This window comes from Odocoileus virginianus, chromosome 6, assembly GCF_023699985.2.
Source record: "Odocoileus virginianus isolate 20LAN1187 ecotype Illinois chromosome 6, Ovbor_1.2, whole genome shotgun sequence".
NCBI lineage: Eukaryota > Metazoa > Chordata > Mammalia > Artiodactyla > Cervidae > Odocoileus > Odocoileus virginianus.
This window is the reverse complement of record NC_069679.1, coordinates 73,643,568-73,661,031: the sequence shown is the minus strand read 5'-3', so window position 1 is coordinate 73,661,031 and position 17,464 is coordinate 73,643,568. Positions and strand designations below refer to the sequence as shown.

Below are 17,464 nucleotides of genomic sequence, written 5' to 3'. Positions count from 1 at the left end.
ACCACATGGACTCTGTGCTGGAAACGCAGACCATGATGGAATGAAGACACTGATTCCTAGGGAATCAGAAGAGTACAAGAAGTGCAAACAGAAAGTCAGGTTCCCAAATGTAGCCAAGTACTCCCTGGGCCCCCTAAATACACAGATTCCCCGGACCCTCAGAGATTCTGAGTGCCTGGGCCTAAGGTTGGGTCTGGGAATCTGGATTCAGAAGAAGCTTTCCAAGTGGTTTTGGTGATCAACCAAGTTTGGGAATGGCTGGTTTGATTTTCATTGTGTCCTCTTGCCTGTAGCCTGAAGTCCCTTATGCTCACAAACAAGAAAAAAAAAAAAGGACAAATACATAGAGGTGAGAACTGGGAGATATAGAAACTAAGGGATGAGGAATACATGTAAATCCATGGCTGATTCATGTCAATGTATGACAAAAACCACTACAATATTGTAAAGTAATTAGCCTCCAACTAATAAAAATAAATGGAAAAAAAAAAAAAGAAACTAAAGGACAGAAAGTTTAAGTGACTTGCCGAGTCGACACAGCTAATTAATGTTCAAACCACCAAGCATGTCTTAACATACAATCTATAGACCAGGTGGGCTTCCCTTGTGGCTCAGATGGTAAAGAAACTGCCTGCAATGACGCAGGAGACCCAAGTTCAATCCCTAGGTCAGGAAGATCTCCTGGAGAAGGGAATGGCTACCCACTCCAGCATTCTTGCCTGGAGAATTCCATGGACAGAGGAGCCTGGCAGGCTACAGTCCATGGGGTCACAACTAGTTGGACATGACTGAATGACTAACACTTTCATAGGCCAGGCATTGTCCACTGTCTGGTGGAAATAAAAAGGAAGGAATGAAAGATGTAGTCCCCATCCTTGGAACCTAAACACAGGACAGAGCTCAAAAGCAGGCTGGTGACCCGGTGTGAAATGGACTGGGTAGAAGGCAATAGGGGGCGGTGGGGACTGCGGAGAACTGAGGCCCATGTGCCAACGCACTGAGCGTCTGCTACGCAGTTCCAGCTTCCTGGTGCATGTAAGGGTGTGGGCCTAGAGGGGCCACATATTCTGGGTTTTTCAAAGAAGCCAAAAAGTCCACATTTCCTGGCTTTTAAATATAGCAACTCTTTGAATTAAAAAAAAAAAAGAAAGAAAAAAAACCCACACGGTGAAGGCCAAACAAGATTCATCTGTAGGCTGACTCCTGCCCATGGAATGACAGTTTGCAATCTCTTTCTTAAAAGGTCATCCAGGCTAACCTTCCATGAACTTGAGTCCCTACTAGAGCACCCCAGAGTGGCATAGAGGGTGAAGGGTTCTATCCAGCAGGTTGTTAAAGTAATGCTTGGTGGGGGGGGCAGGGGTGCAAGGACAGGGCTTCTAATCTCCCTCCCCCACTACCGGAAATGCATTCCAGGCCCAGAGGCAGGGCGTGGCCACCGCAACCAGAGCAGCCCACTCAGAGATGACCCAGCTGGGACAGGCCGAGACCTCCAGGGCAATAGAGAGTGCTTGGTGGAGGAATACAGCTTTAAGAGGCTACAGAACAAAAAAATGGAAGAAGGATGGAAAGCTCTGGAGAAAGCCAGGGAGCAAAGCTGCCTTGAAAAGGAGTACTGGAAAGGAAAGAAGAACAAAGAGGCAAGAAAGAAGCATCAGCTCTAAAAATGCCGTAAGTCACAATATAACATGCCCACATGCCCCAGCCAACACGCAATCTGGCTACTGGCCATCCATTTGGTCTACTGAATTTGTCTTCATGACACTGACCACTATCTGGTCTTTGATATTGTATGTGAATTTGCTTCTTCTCGATGTCCCCACTCCAAATACATAGTCCAAGAGAAGGTGGGTTTTGTCTACTTGGCTTATGGTTCAGTATCCAGTGTCTGGCCCAGTGCTTGCACATGGTGGGTGCTTGGCACATGGTGGGTGCTTAGCAAGTATCCGCTGGACAAACGGACTGCAGGAAAGCAGCTGGCACCAAAATAGTTTCACATGATGCGTCAACCATATAATAATAACAACATCAGCACAAAGCACTTTATCATTACAAAACCTGTCCTTTAACTTAATTCCTCCGATTTTCTCTTACGCAACTGCTTTGTGTATTTGGACATGGCCCAAGAGGCTGCTGGCCTCCACAAGGCGGACAGCCCAAGAGCCGGCTGGGATGGAGCTGCCTGCACAGCGGCTTGGCCTGTCCACTCTCTGGGGGCCTGGGAGATGAGACGGCTGCAGAACTGCCAGGCTCAGCGCTAATCAGGCCACGTCATCAAAATGATGGAACATTCTGGGACCAGGTTCATCCCGCCTCCCCAGCCTGCTAGAGCACTGATTAGAAGCCTGGAAGGCAGGCAGTGAGCACAAAGGGCAGCAGAGCATGAGGTTAAAGCTTTGGCTGAAAAGCCAGACTGCCTGGGCCTGTTTCCCAGCTGCACAACCTTGGATGTCCCCAAGACTTGTTGACGGCATCCATACTGTGGGCGTAACAATAACAACAGTAATAGTAATGACTTCAAGAGGGTTCTCAAGAGGGTTCGGTGAGACGCTTCGCAGAGCGTGCCCAGCATTGTGCCAGGTGCACCCCACCAGTTACCGCAGCAGCGTCTTCCCTGTGCAGCTCCCAGCTCTGCCATCCTCCAGCTGGGCAACCCTGAGTGACTTAACTTCTTCCTCTCTGGATCTCAACTACTTCTTCTTTTATTTTTTTATTTTTAAATTAAAACAAAAATTTCTTTTGGCCACACCTCTTGAGCTGAGGGATCTTAGTCCCCCAACTAGGGATTGAATCCTGGCCCTCCCCAGCAGAAGCATGGAGTCCTAACCACCGGACTGCCAGTGAAGTTCCAAATTCCTCTTCTTTAAACTAGAGGAGAATCAGGTCACCAGGACCAGGTAAGGACCAAAAGAGATCATATGTGTTAAGCCCTTAGCAAAAGGCCTGCTACATAGTAAATGCTTCATAAATGTGAATTCGTATCTTACGGTTATTCAAGAAACTTTTACAAGTCCAAAGTGCCACTGTGAAAATTCACCAAAGGCAGTGTGCCATATGCAAATGACTCTTCAGGACTTAAGGTTCCCCAGCGGCAAGGTTCTCTCTCAGCCCCCTTTATTTTTCAGTTGCTCTCAGAAGGGACCCCCCCTCCCACCTTGGGTCTGACCGAGCGCATCACAGGTCGGTTCCCAGTGCAGGGCTGACCTTACTCCACGCCAGCGCCTCTGTGCGCCTCCATCTGGCCTCATCGCCCCCGCAACACTGCAGTCTGACAGCGGAGGAGAGGACATGCAAATACACCCTAAAAAAAGGCTTGTTATTTTCACAGCCTGGATGGTGCGTATAGTGGGTGCCTGTGAGGACAGCACGTCACCGTCAGGTACAGGGCATATGCCACCAAGTGGGGGAGGCTGTGAAATGTAAAAATATGCAATCCAAATAAAGGCATTTTCCAAAAAAGAAAGCAAGAAAGAAAGCTCCTCTGGCGCCTTTTGTGGAGGGAAGAAGTGGTAACTCAGCCCCTGCCTGCCACCCTCCCCACCCCAGGCAGATCCCAGAGACCAAGGCACCTGGCTCTTCATCAGCCCCAACAGCCTCAGTGCCCCCTGCTCAGCTACTGGTTTTAAATACTGTGGAATGACCCAGAAATGGATGCTTTCAAATTCTGGGCCTGGGGAAGTGAAATAGCAAAAAAACCAAAGACAAGACTCTCCACGAAGAACGCAGAGCACCAACTAAGCCAGGAAGTGTGATCCACAGCACACAGACAAAGTCAATTTAGAAGAATATCATTACCATCCACTCTTATCTTGTCATCAACAGTCTCCAGGGAGCCACTACAGGGCACCTAACCCAGGGGTCTCCAGCACGAATGTCTACAGTAGGGGCCACGTAGCCCAGGGTAAACAAGAGCTGCAGGCAGCAGTGAAAGTCAAGCCGACAAGGGGAAGCGAAATCATCAAGAGTTAACAGGGAGGCTCAGGGCCCGTGGGAGACGAGAGAGGAAAGAAGTGAAGAGGGTCCCTTCAGGGAGCTGTGGCCACGCCAGCACAGGGCCCGTTGTGGCCAGATTGCCCCATTTTGTCATCAAAGATTAAAATCCAACTTTTCAAGTGAAAGGTTGGTTCCAGCTTCTTTTAAAACACGGTGCAGGCCAAACCAAACACACCTGAGAGCCACGGCCAGCCCCGCCAATGGCCAGCGTGCCGCCCCCGCTGGCCGAGCTCCCAGCAGATCTTCTGTGCAGTTTTATGGTGCTTTGGGGGGAGACAGAGGGCACAGCAGAAGCACCATGAAATACCCAACTCTCCCTGCCGGTACCCGGACACCTTTCTCCACTTAGAGTCCCCCTCTCTGGGAGGTCCAGCCCTGTGAGCTCCATCCTACAGGATGAGCCCCCATCCCTCCCTGAGAGTGGCCCAGTATCCGACACTCAGCTCCCCCACCCCACCCCGACTCCCCCGCCATCTGACACCTCTTCAGCTTCCCAGGTGGCGCTAGTGGAAAAGAACCCACCTGGCAAGGCAGGAGACATATAAGAGATGTGGATTCGACCCCCCACAGGGGTCGGGAAGATCCCCTGGAGAAGGAAATGGCAACCCACTGCGATATTCTTGCCTGGAGAGTCCCATGGACAGAGGAGCCTGGTGGGCTATAGTCCATGGGGTCACCAAAGAGTCAGACAACAATGGAAGCAACTTGAGCACATTGAGCACGGCTCCCACCACCAGCTCCTTCTCCCTTCCAGGTGGGCAGCTACTCAGTCTGGCTTCTGAAAACATGGCCCTGATGGGGACCTCACGGGGGCAGGCCTTTGGACAAATCTCCAGCCCTGGAGCAGTGACGGGGCATGCCCAGCACCGATGATGACCCACCCTGGGGACTTCTGCTTCTCACTAGTCCCCAGGGAAACACTACTGTTCCGCAAGGAAGGCTCGTGAGCGCTGCAGCTGCAAGGGACCTGAGGAAGGCACGCTGCATGGCGGGTCCTCTGCACATACCAGCTAAAGCGGGCGACACTGGGCGACTGAGGCCAGGTCCAGCTCTGACTGTGCTTTGGCAAGGGAGCCCACGCCCTCCTCCAAGTTCCTGCTTTCAGCTCCAGCCTGGAGCCAAGAGCAACAAAGACAATGTGACCAATGATAACAATTTTTTAAAACTAACCCAATATTGGCTTTGCCTTATATTCTTTTCAAAGCATGTGTACATTTCCATTGTCTCCGCTGACCACCCCCCACCAACACTCCAGAGTGATGGCCAAATGTCATTATTCAATACTTTAATGATCAATCACTCTTCCCATGCCCCTTGAAGAACCAGAGACAGGTTTAGCATCCTGTTCTAGCCCAGTGCTTCTCAAACGTTAATGTGGCCGTGAATACCCTGGTGTGTGTGTGCGGGGTGGGGGGTGGGGGGGGCAGTTTTTTAAAAATACAGGTTCTGATCCAGAAGATCTGGGGTGGGGTCTGAAATTCTGCATTTCTAACAACCCCAGGGTGACATGGATGCTACTGGTCCTCAGACCCCACAGTAAACAGCAAAGCTTAGGTCACATGGCGAGTTTAGGACTAGACCTGGGAAGCTAGTTCAGTTGGTAAAGAATCCACCTGCAATGCAGGAGACGCCGGTTCAGTTCCTGAGTTGGGAAGATCCCCTGGAGAAGAGAAAGGCTACCCACTCCAGTATCCTGGCCTGGAGAATTCCATGGACTGTAGTCCATGGGGCTTGCAAAGAGACACGACTGAGCAACTTTCACTTTCACTTTGGGATGCTAACCCAGGCATCTTACACTCCCCAAGATCCTGCCTGGGGGAACTAGGCTTGCTCACCTCACTCTTCACGGGCTGGGGCCTCTTGCCCAGTTTCACCTCCAGGAAGTGCAAAGGGGCGATCATGGCCCCGATGTTGCGGATGTCGGCGTATTTCAGCTCCTCTGCAGTCAGAGCTGAGCTGGGGAGTCCGGTCAGGGGGCCGAGCCCTGGCAGAGAGCCCGCAGTCACGGAAGGGTCTGGGATCTGCCCAGGCATCATAGCAGGCGGAGTGGCAGTCCAGCCTGGAGTGGACAGAAGAGCAGGACAGGCATGGTCAGCCAGGTGAGAGCTCCCATGGGGGGCTTAAGTCCCAAGTCTTGCCGGGACCCCGCCCTTTCTTTCACCAGTGTCCCAAGCCCCTTTTCCACCCCAAGTTGCTCTTTCTGCCCTTATATCCATCCGTTCTGTTATCGAGAGAAACTTGATCAATCAATTCACACCAAGGTTATTTGCACCTAGGCAATGCTTAACCCAATCACAGGCCACATGGATTCAGCATTTGCTCTGTGCTAAGCACTGCAGTCATCCTTCCACCAGCCCCAAAAGACTAGGTCAGAGCCCAGGACATGGAGGAAGAAGGAAAGCTTAGAAAGAGAACTCACTCCAGACTGAACACTTTAAAACTGGTAGAGCTGGATTTAGACTGCAGCTCGCTGCCTCCGAAGGGAATGGATCAGAATGGAGGCACATCAAGCACCTTTGCACATGTTTAAGAGGGAGCTATTTTGAGGCTGGCATGGTGCCTCCCCTCCAATCACACATCCCATTCTGCCTACTTGTTAAGACACCCTGAATACAAGATGAAGCAAATTGAAGTTAACAGTGTGTGTGTGTGTGTGTGTGTGTGTGTGTGTGAGTGCATGCACCTGGCATCTATGAGGAAGCGACTGAGGCAAAGGAGATGGAATTAATTAGCATGTGCTTTCCCCGTGGAGCCCAGGACAAGAAAAGTCCTCCACGGGCTCTTCACTCTCAAAACAAACACATATTCTAGCTCCTCCAGACTCAGAAGGTGTGCAAAGGAAGACAGATTCAGGCATGAAAGAAAGACATAAATTAGACAGGTCAGCACCCAGGGAATTCTTAGTTCTTTCTTCCTTTCACTGGGGCAAGTTCATGGATAAGAAACGCTCACTTCAAGGCACAGATGGCAGCGAAGAAACCTGTCTGCCAGTAACACCAGACTTTTCAGTCACTTATGGGGTTCCTACCCATCCATTCAACAATCCATCCATCCATCCAATTGTCAACTACCTACTATGAGCTGAGAGGCACCGAGAATAGTATGGAGATCAGTTGTACACATTCTTGGCTTCTAGGCAGCCTTGTAAGTGGTATTTTAGCACAAAACTGCCTCTGGATTCTAGTCCTGTAAAGAAAATCATTTCTCCTCACCGCCCCCCTTCCTGCCTCTCTGCACAGGGCTATCAAATCAACACTTCATCTGTCTTGGAAATCCCGGGGGAGAAGCTCTGGCCCATCTCTCTACCTTCCCTCTCTTCCCACAGAGAGGGGTGTATTTAGCAAGACAGGGAAGATGGGACGTCCTTCAGACCTCACGCCTCTGCTGGGAAGTTACTCCTGTGGCCACGCTGTCTGGGTCTCTCTGCCTCCCACGAGAGTGGCCCGGGAGGGTGACCCACATCAGCTGCCTTCATTCAGGCTCTCATGTCTAGATTCAAGGAGAGCAGCATATTAGGCCATTCGGGTCATGAGCCCAAGTCACCTTCTCCATCTCCATGTCACTTCTAAAGGTGAAATTTGGTTCCCTATCCAACCCCATGTTTCTTTCTCAATTGGTTCTGCACTTTGAGGGGAAAAACACGTTGGTGATTTGCACCCTGAGACCACCAAGACTTCCACTGGACATCAACTTTCTTGAAAGAAAGACACTTGTGAGCAGACAGTAGACCTGCCATTTCATCCTCAGCACCAGCCGCATCTGCCATGAAGCCTCTGCACACAGCGCCCCACCTCGCACCCCAGTTTACACTTGGGCCCCAGGCTCTTTCCTCTGTGCTCTCCTGCTCTGCCTCCCACACCTGGCCTCTCAGCACCCCCGCTTCCCCACCCCACATCCTTTCTCCCCTTCCTCAGCACCCAGTGTCCCCTGGGCCATTCTCAGAAAAGGATCTCAGGCTCATCCACATAAAGTTATAGTCCTAGAGCTAGAGGAGGCCCTGTGCTCATCTAAACCACATCCTCATTTTGTACAGGAGGAAACAAGCTCAGAGGGTAAATGACTTGCCCAAGGGCACACGGCTATAGAGGGACAGAGCTGGGCTCCTGGTCCCTGGATTTTAGAATCAGAGCTTTCTCACTCCACCCTTTTTGTTTCCCCTCCGGTGGTCCAGGAAATGTTAGTGTAGAAGGAATGGCCTTCTAAGGGTGGATTTTCAGACATCAGCCCACAGTGGAGGATCATTCTCTTGCACAGAGGACCCTCTACTCTGCCTTCCATGGAGATCCAGGTTCGAGAAGTTCCCCGAAGAACTACATGGCAGGCTAGGCAGAAGCCCAGACATAGAAGAAACAGTCCCTGGGACCTCTTATATGTGGTTGGTCAATGTGCTGTGACCCTCCCTAGTCCTGAGCTGGACTGGAATCCAGGTTCGGTGATAAAGTCACTCCCTCCACCCTCTGGGGCTTCCGTGGTGGCTCAAATAGTAGAGAATCTACCTGCAATGTGCGAGACCCAGGTTCCATCCCTGGGTCAGGAAGATCCCCTGGAGAAGGGAATGGCAGCTCACTTCAGAAATCTTGTCTGGAGAATCCCATGGACAGAGGACCCTGGAAAGCTACAGTCCACAGGGTCACAAAAAGTCAGACATGACTGAGCAACTAACACTCTCACTTTCCACCCTCTGGAGCCAGGCCTGCAATGCAGTGGGGGCAGCAGGCTGCCAGGCCAGAAGGCTGCTCCAGGGCACAGTGGGTGAGTCACATGTTTTCTGGACTCCTCCAGGGAGAATAAGAAAGGGTCAGTATAAGGACTCACTCCTGTCTGGATAAACCATACCTAGGATCTTCCCGACCCAGGGATCGAACCCATGTCTCCGACGTCTCCTGCACTGGCGGACCAGTTCTTTACCATGAGCGCCACCTGGGAAGCCCAATTTCAGGCTACCTGAGCCAAACTGACAAAGGAAACTCATTTCTTCTTCTCAGAAAAGAAAAAAACAACAAAACCCTATAACACCCCACCCACACCCCCAGCGCCCTTTCTAGACCTGAACTGATGTTACGAAGAAGTCAGCAATCCCAGGAAGGATGTTTAACTGAGCAGGTCAAAGTGGACAGGAGATGGGAAACTTGACAATGTTCTATACCTGGTGCTTCAGCTGAACACCAACCACTAACAGGGGAGGGAGGCACCACGCCTCGGTATGGAGCAAGGCAAAATAGAGCGCAAGGTCCTCCCCTTGGCCCGAAGCCCCAGAACCTCCCTGGAGTGTAAGGACCCACACATGTGGCAAAATGTGCCATGTGGCCACTTAGCCAGTGGAGGGTGAGCAACAGATATGCCTGTTGTTGCCCCATGGGACCCCATGACTGCATCATTATGGCACAGAAAGGATAATCCACAAATACTTGTTGAATGAACAAACGAATGAAGGATACATTCATGGGGGAGCCAAATTCGGTGAGTTGGGTGAGGATTTGTCTCTGGAGGTTTAGACGCTCATCATCCACCTCCAGACCATGCGCTCCCACAGTAGCCCCCAAGAAAAACCTGCCAGAGGCTTCTGGATGTTTCCTCGCCTAAGCCATCTCAGGAGATGGAAGCCAGACGCCTCTGTGTTCCGGGAACGATAGGCTCGGCTTGCAGCTTCTGTTTATTTTCATACAGATGGTATAAATGAGACGCTAACAAATGATCCCAAAGTATAATGAATTCCCTGCTACCGTGAGAACCCCCCCTGCCAGAGGGAGCACCTCCTGGGAGCAGCAGCCACATGAATTCTTGCCATTCCTGCTTCCCTGTAAACCACCCCAAGGACAAGCCTCACTTGGGGGGATCAGGCACCAGGCTTTCCTTTGCAGAAGCGGAAAAAAAAATCTCCCTCTCCTGCCCTTCCCCTCAAGGGCGCCCCTAAATGCTCAGATACAAACCACAAAGTCCTTAACACATGCCATTCCAAGGAGACAACCACAACAGCTGACTTCCACCAGCGAGAAGTCATCCTACATGGCTCCAGGGGTGGGGTGGGGGGGCAGAGACAGAGGAGCTGGAGCAGCTGCCTCTCATAATTGGATCCCCATTAACTGGAAAGAGCTGGCTGACAAGCCCTGGCTGAAAGGCAACTTGGGCGATTTGAAAACTAAAACAATTCGCAATGATTTAGGGATTGACTAGAAGGTGTGTGTGTGGGAGGCGGAGTGGGGTGGCAGGGACCTCACAGCAGTCAGGAGGAATTGACCCACTTCAAGGAAGACAGACGGAAGATGACAAGAGGTGAAATCATCTCCCAGACTGGTTGTTCCATAAACAATTTAGTGGGAAAAGGAGAACTACACAGCAGGAGATTTAAGGGAAGAACTCAGAGTGCTGCCCTTTGGGCCCAGGGGTCCATATGGAAGATAAAGATCCTCCATACCTCCCATGACATGGAGGACATCCTCCATGTCTCATTAGTAACTGGGCTGCATAAAGAAAGAGCAGACCCTATAGGCTGACAGAAAACCCATATTGGCAAATAGCGCCTGTGCCTCAAAAGACAGGCCTAGAATCCACACAGACTTTGGCAATTTGGGACACTGACCAGGAACGACCTGGAAACTAGCCAGTGAAGAAAAACTGGGTACTGCATAGATCCAAGATGAGACAGACAAGTAAGGCATAAATGAGACAGAAAAAATTCTGGAGGTCACAGTGGATCCTAAGCTGTTGTTGAACCTAAGATTTGGGATGGTCTGATGCAGCTCTCTAAAAGCCAGCTTGATAGAAACAGGGGCCAGGTGGATCCAAGGGGGAAAGAACCTAAAGAAAAGATCTGATATGTCTCTATCCTGACTTCCTCAGGGACTTGTAGGCACATGGTTTGGGGGCGCTGCCTTATACAAGTAGAAGAAAAACCACAAACCACTTCAAGTTCCAAAAATGGGCCCTAATGGTAGACATTAAGACAAAGAGTCATTCTAGCCAAAAGAAGGAAGTGTAGAGAAAAGTTTTTCCCTCTTATTTTCTTCTCTTGTTTACTGTATGTAAACCTGTAAGGTATTATTATATTTTTAATGGGAGAATCTATAAATAAACAATAGTCTTGCTTTAATGGGTCCCAACTTCTGAAAGGCTATTCTTATTAGAAAGTCCCCAATAATTGTCATCTCCATCTAAAGTGGCAAAGACAGATTTTTTTTTTTTTTTTTCAAAAAGACAGGTTAAGAGAAAGTTAGGATCTGCCTCATGAACTTTCTGCCCATAAAAATGAAAGTTTAAGGATGGCTCTAAAATCCCTGGGGGTTAGCTCCCTTCCAAGCAAATAGCTGGCCTGGGCGGGCATCAGGAGCCAGAAATAGTGGTGCAAATGATAGTTGCTGGCCCAAGGCTGCAAGGCTTGGTGCAGAAAGTGGAGGTGAGTGGGAGCAGGTCAAGGAGCAATGGAGTTCATAGGATCAGACCCCAGGAGCGCTAGTGGGGTTGGAAGTCAAGAGCAAGCAGCTGGCAACTGAAATCAACAAGAGCGACTTGGAGGTCTTGGGAGCTGGAGCCTTGGAAGATTCCCAGGAGGAAGCTGTGGAAGGCAGAAGTCCATGGCAGGGGGTAGGGGGCAGAGAGGGCAGAAAGGTGCCAGGCCAGACATCACAGCACTAACGATCATGAATCTTGGAGAATTAAACCCCAAATCTGTTTCTGGAGCTAAGGAGTTATCTGGGATGACCTCTCTCCTGGAATCTGAAATGATGCAGGCCAACCAGCTTCCAAAAGACAAGGAGATCCAGGAGGCAAGGACGAAAAGGTAGAGGAAGCTCCGAGATGGAGCGCAAGGGCAAGCAGCAGAAGACCACCTCCGATGGCTGGCTCAGCTCTGCGGGCAGGAGAGTGAGGCAGGTTAAAAGCGGAAACTCCAGAGCCAGATCATCTGAGTATGAATCCTAGCTCTGCCCCTACTAGCTGTGTGAACTTGGGCAAGTTCCCCAACCTCTCTGTGCCTCCCTTTCCTCTGCTGCACAGTGGGACTAATCACCTTACTTTCCCGTAAGGCTGAGAAGAAGATTTAATTAGTTAACACTTGGAAAGCACCTGGAACAGCACCTGTGAGCGTGACGTCAGTGTGGCTTCGAGCGCCTTCCTTCCTGGAGCGACACTAGTGCTGGGTGAGCCCTCGAGGTTCCTTCTGCACTGTTCCCAGTTCCCATCGAACACCAATCTCCCTATCCTACGGCCAAGAAGAGGATCCATGCCACCATCACCCAGAGGATTCTCTGCTCTTCTGCTTCCCAACTCGAAACCTCAAGAGGGCAGGACCATCCTGCATCCAGGCAGTTATTACAGAAGAGAAACAACAGGTGGCAGATCGGGGTTGGGTACAAAGGTGCGGAAATGAGACCCAGCATCTGCCCTCTGCCTTGATTTCTCCTAAGTGCTTCTCCATCTCGCAGGCCAGGACACAGCTACATAGATCACTGGCAACAGGGTGCTCCCATGGCTGGGTTTCCACGCCCACCTCCAGAAGCAGAGGGCCAGCATCTGCTGTGTCCTTCAACTCACTCTACCCCTGCATTGCTTAGAAGGGGTCACTCCTCAGATCTTCATAAGAAAAAATGAGGGGTGGTAGGTGTCAGAAGAAGCCCCTAACATAGTGTGAACCCAACCCAGCCATGAAAGAAACTAGAATGTCTCCCCAAGAAAGGTTCTTCCCTGGAGATCAGGGAAATGCTTTGGACAAGCCCTGCCTATAAGCACAGCTTTCTCTTCTGCCTAATGTAGGTGCTCAATAAATACACAGTAAGTCATTTCTGCCTGAATCCTTATTCTGAGCAGCAAGAAGCAGCTGAGAAGGGACTGTCTCCGGGCCTCCTAGACTCTCTTACCTCCTCACCCTGTCTTGTTCCTCAGCGCCAGGAGTTCATACTATGATACACAGACAGACACACACCCAGCCTGTGACCGATCCTTTGGCCCTTTTATTAAAAAAATATGCCATCAGCCAGTTAAAGCTTTAGAAATGGAGCTCCACAAATGGAATCCCATGAGGAGGAGCAAGAAAACAGACTAAAAAAAAAAGAGAGGGGAAAGAAAAAAACCCCAGAACGGTGGGCTCTAGCCGGGCCTCCCACAGCCAGCAAAGAGAGTAAAGAAACACAGGCTGAAAATTCCAACCCTGGGTCGCTAAGGCATTTGTCTCTGCTGAGTTTCAAGAGACCAAACCACACACACGCACAGGAGTGAGCACACACACACACACAAACGCACACACACGTATGTGTACGCACACACACAGGCATACAGAGCTTGGCAGCCTGCAAGTTCCAGAGTTGGTAACACAAACCACGGAACCTACTGCCAAGACAAGCAACAGAATGAGCCAGGCCCAGTTTCATTGGCCACCATACGCTGCATATGGCCCGGGACGCAGCCAAAACAGTGTTCTCACCCTCCTCAAAGGCATAGGAGACCCTCTGTTTTCAAACACACCTCCACAGAGCCTTAATTAAAGGAAAATGGAAAAATAATGTGCCCACTGCTCTCCCCCTGCCTATATAGGTATGCACACACACATACCCATACACACTCTAGTTTTCTCTTCCTCCCATTTGGGTTTCCAACATAATTCATTCACATGGAAAAAAAGCAAACTGCATCCTGCAGCAGAAAAGCAGAAAAGAATGTAGCTTGCCCTCAGCCCTGGCTCTGACTGCTCAAGTTGAGCTGGGCCTGAATGAATACAGAGCAGGCCAACCTAGAGTCTGCACTGGCCCCTTCTTTCCAGAGCGGAGCTGAAAACAGGGACACTTGTATGACAGACAGCCCCGTTGCAACACGAGCAACCCCACGACAATCAAGGCCTGGAGAGCCTAGCCTGTCTCAGGGTTCTGCCAAGGGTCTGGCAGGTTGGAAAAGAGGCCTACACATCCTGCAAACAGGTGGGAGAGGCAACGACAGATGCTGGTGGCTGCAAAAGCTAGGCAGCAAGTGAATGCAGAGATTCTTGTCCAAGTTCTTCCTTGGGGGACACTGTCCCCAGTTATCAACACATCTCCATGGAGGTGGCTGCAACCAACCCAGGAAAAAAGTCAGAAGCCTCTACATCCATGCCTTCTGAGTGAAAGTGAAAGTGTTAGTTGCTCAGTCGTGTCCGACTCTTTGCAAACCCATGGACTATAGCCCGCCAGGCTCCTCTGTCCATGGAATTCTCCAGGCAAGAATACTGGAGTGGGTAGCCATTCCCTTCTCCAGGGGGTCTTCCCGACCCAGGGATCAAACCTGGGTCTCCTGCATTTCAGGCAGGTTCTTTACCATCTCAACCAATCCATGCCTTCTAGCTGCCCTTCAAATCTCACAGCACCCAGCTCTTCAAGAAGATTCTGGGGCTACCTACAGCTCTGAACCAAAGCCAGAGTAGAAGGGGAACAGAAGAGTCTTTGAGAAATCTGTTCTCGATGTTTTAAACAAGGAGAAATCTTAATCAGCCTGAGGCATGAGAACAGACCGTGCTTCTCCTCCCTGGTCGTCAGGTTTATATAAAATCAGAGTCATGCTCACACCTAATACCTGGCTAAACTCTCCCCTAGAAACCTGTGAAGGAAGATAAGGCGTCCATCCAAACTGCAGGCAGATTGGCAGGGAAGATGAAAGCAATGGGAGGTGTTTTTAAAAACCCTGGGGGAAGGCAGATGACATGTGAACACAGTTTTCTGCAAGGCCTTAAAGGACAAGTGGGCACCCAAGCATGGTTCCAAGCTCCAGTTTCTCATGTTCCCTAAACCAAGACCCTGAGGACAGTCCACCGAGATTTAAACCTGGGAACACACACGGGTCTGCAAACACTTTTTTAAGCACGTGTGGTCAGGCCACAGCCCGGTGCCCTAGATGCCAGTGGGGGTGGGGGACAGCACAGTGGGCAAGGGTCAGGCAACCTTGCCCCCCCTCCCCCACGCAGCTTACTCAAGGGATCAGTCGAGTTCTTCCACCAGCCTCTCCATCTCCAGCCGCAGGGACAGCCCATCCTCCCTGCCGAAGAGCAGAGGACCTCCCTGTCCCACCCCAGACACCACCACTGACCCAGGCAAAACTTGGGACTGCAACCCCGGGATCAGGGGTCCAGGCCATATAAGTCCTAACCATTCAGGCTCTTTTGAGGGGCGAGGCAGGAGAGAGCCGTCTAAACTGGGCTGGGCCGGAGAGGAGGGGCTGGTTACCTAGCGCAGATGGCTTGACTCCTTATCTAACCTGGCTTGGCAGTTGGGGGAGCCCAAAGGGGACCCGGCCGCCCCTAGACCCTCCCTCACGTCCCCCTCCGAGAGGGGGAATCCCCGAGCAATGGCCCTGAGAGAAACCCTCTTCATTGTATGGACAGCCCAGCCCCTGTCGGCGCCCTCCTCCAGGTCCTCAGGGAGCCGCGCGTCCTCCCTGCGAAGGGGAGGGGCGGGCACGACTCGCCCAGCAGGTCCCTGTCATCCCTCCACCACCGGCACCCTTGCACCTCCCGGGCCTTCAACCCTCCATCTCCACCCCGGGGCAGTCTTCTCCCCACTCACCCGCCTTCCCCGCCGCGCGAGAGCACCTCCCTGCAAAATGCACGGGGGAGGAGCGCGCGGAAGGGAGGCAGAGAGACCGCCTCGGCAGTCCCGGGAGCGGACGGAGCCTCCCGTCCCAGGGCGGGAACCAAAGAAAAAGCCACCGGCTCGCGGGCGCTTAGCGGGAGCGGGTCCGGTCTGCAGAGCGCCCCCTCGCCGGGGCCGCGCAGGCTCCCAAGGCTGCCGGAGCCTCCCCTCGGGGCTCGGGTTCCGGGGGCTCCGGCGCGCTCCGCCCGCACTGGCGGTGAGGGGTGTGCGGCCGTCCCAGGTGCCCGCAGCCGGCGCGCCCCACCCCGCCAGCCCGGCGCCCCCCGGCGCGCGCGCGCCCTCGCACCCACCGTGCAGAAGCCGCGGGCGGAGGCGGCGCCCCCGGGGCCAGGGCCCGGCTGCAGGCGCCGTGCCCGCTCAGCGCCGCTGCCGCCCGGCCGCCGAGCTCCGCCCGGTGCCGAGGCCCGTCCCGGCCCGGGAGCCGCTGCGGCGCCAGCCCAGCCGCCGCCGCCGCCGCTGCAGCGCCCCCGCTCCGTCGCGGCCGCCGAGCGTCCCTCCCGCAGGCTGTGGCGGGCGGCGGGACGGGTTGCATCAGCCCCGGCTATATAGCGGCCCCTGGGCGGCGGGGAGGGGTCGGGAATGCGGAACCGGCCGGGCTGCCAGCTCCAGACGTCAGAGGGGGACGGAGAGGAAGGGAAGGAGGGGACAGGGGAGGACCGGGGGCGGGTGGGGGGGGCGGTGTGCATCGGGCGCTTCACACCCACTGACCTTCACCTCCCCCGCCGCCTCTCGCGCCCTCCTGCCGCGGCTCCTCACTCTCCTCCGCCCCCCGCGGGGGCCGCCCCGGCCCCGCAGCGCCTGCCCCGGCTCCATCGCGGTCCCCCCCCCCCCCGCCGCCCCCCCAGGCTCTCCCAGCCCGCGCGGTGCAGGAGCGCGCGCGAGGAAGCAGGACGCGACCGGGCGATTATGTAAGAGCATCCCCCGCGCACCGCCGCCCGGCTTCCACCGCGAGACACGAGCTCCGGCTGGGAGAACCGAGAAGGCGGCGGCGGGACAAGTCCAGAGCTCTTTGGAGAGCAGATGTAGCCAGTGTTGAACCATCTTCCTCAATTCTTAGCTCTTTTTTTTTTTTCCAAACCGAGAGAGAGAGAGAATTTCAACACATTTTCATCCTTGGACACTTCAGCACTGAGTGAGGAAATGATCTCGCAAGCCTCTTTCACTTTTCTATAGAAGGATGGGCAGAGGACCAAGGCGTTTGTTGGGTGCTTCTCCCCCCACCCACTAGCCCACTTGGCCACTTCAGCTGTCCTTAAGCCCCAGGGTGGTTCATTGCGAGACCTGCCTTCCTTAGGCAGCATCCAAGCCCCTTTCCTTTTCCCAGTGGCTCACAGTTTGCCCCCTAGTCTTCTCTTCCGCCCAGGGACACTCCTGTGAGCAGCCCAGCCCTCAGCCCACCCCAAATGACCTTCTTCCCCATGACAACGTCCATTGCCAACTGGACTCCTACCTTCATCCTCCTGGAGCAGCAGATGGTTAAGGGTGACTCCAGAGGAAATGTGTCCTCCCCGATGCCTTCAGCATGTAAACCCACAGAGATGGGGAGCCCTCAAGCATGCATGTGGCACCCGAGACCTTGGCATCGTGGTTTCTGTTCCCTTCCTCCAGACCCCTGGGTGCTCACTCAACCCTCTGCCTTTCTGCCTCAGCCAGAGAGGAGTGACAGTGTTTATATTCGGCGACCTTCAGCCTCCTTCTCAGGGTGATGTCAGATCATCACCCGCAGAAGAAAGGAAGTGAAAGAAAAAGTTCATGCCTTCTTGGAGTGCAGATGCTCAGAGCAAAAGAAACAACAAGTCTTAAGACAGATGGGAGCAAGCGAGCAAAGCCCAGCGAGCAGGTCTCTTCAACAGGAGGACAGTGAG

General features: G+C 52.9%; 1 protein-coding gene across 6 annotated transcripts in view; it reads right to left on the bottom strand.

The window, feature by feature from the left end:
• Positions 1 to 17,259, bottom strand: part of JDP2 (Jun dimerization protein 2) — a 43,169-nt gene extending 25,910 nt beyond the window's left edge. The window contains exons 1-2 of one of the 6 annotated variants that reach the window (XM_020898400.2): positions 17,050 to 17,259; positions 5,829 to 6,052 (exon numbers count right to left, since the gene is read on the bottom strand). In XM_020898400.2, the coding sequence (XP_020754059.2) occupies positions 5,829 to 6,029 (201 nt within the window). In that variant the 5' untranslated portion in view covers positions 6,030 to 6,052; positions 17,050 to 17,259. The other 5 variants (XM_070469651.1, XM_070469647.1, XM_070469648.1 and 2 more) reach the window with 5 other exon arrangements.
• Positions 17,260 to 17,464: the final 205 nt, after the last annotated feature.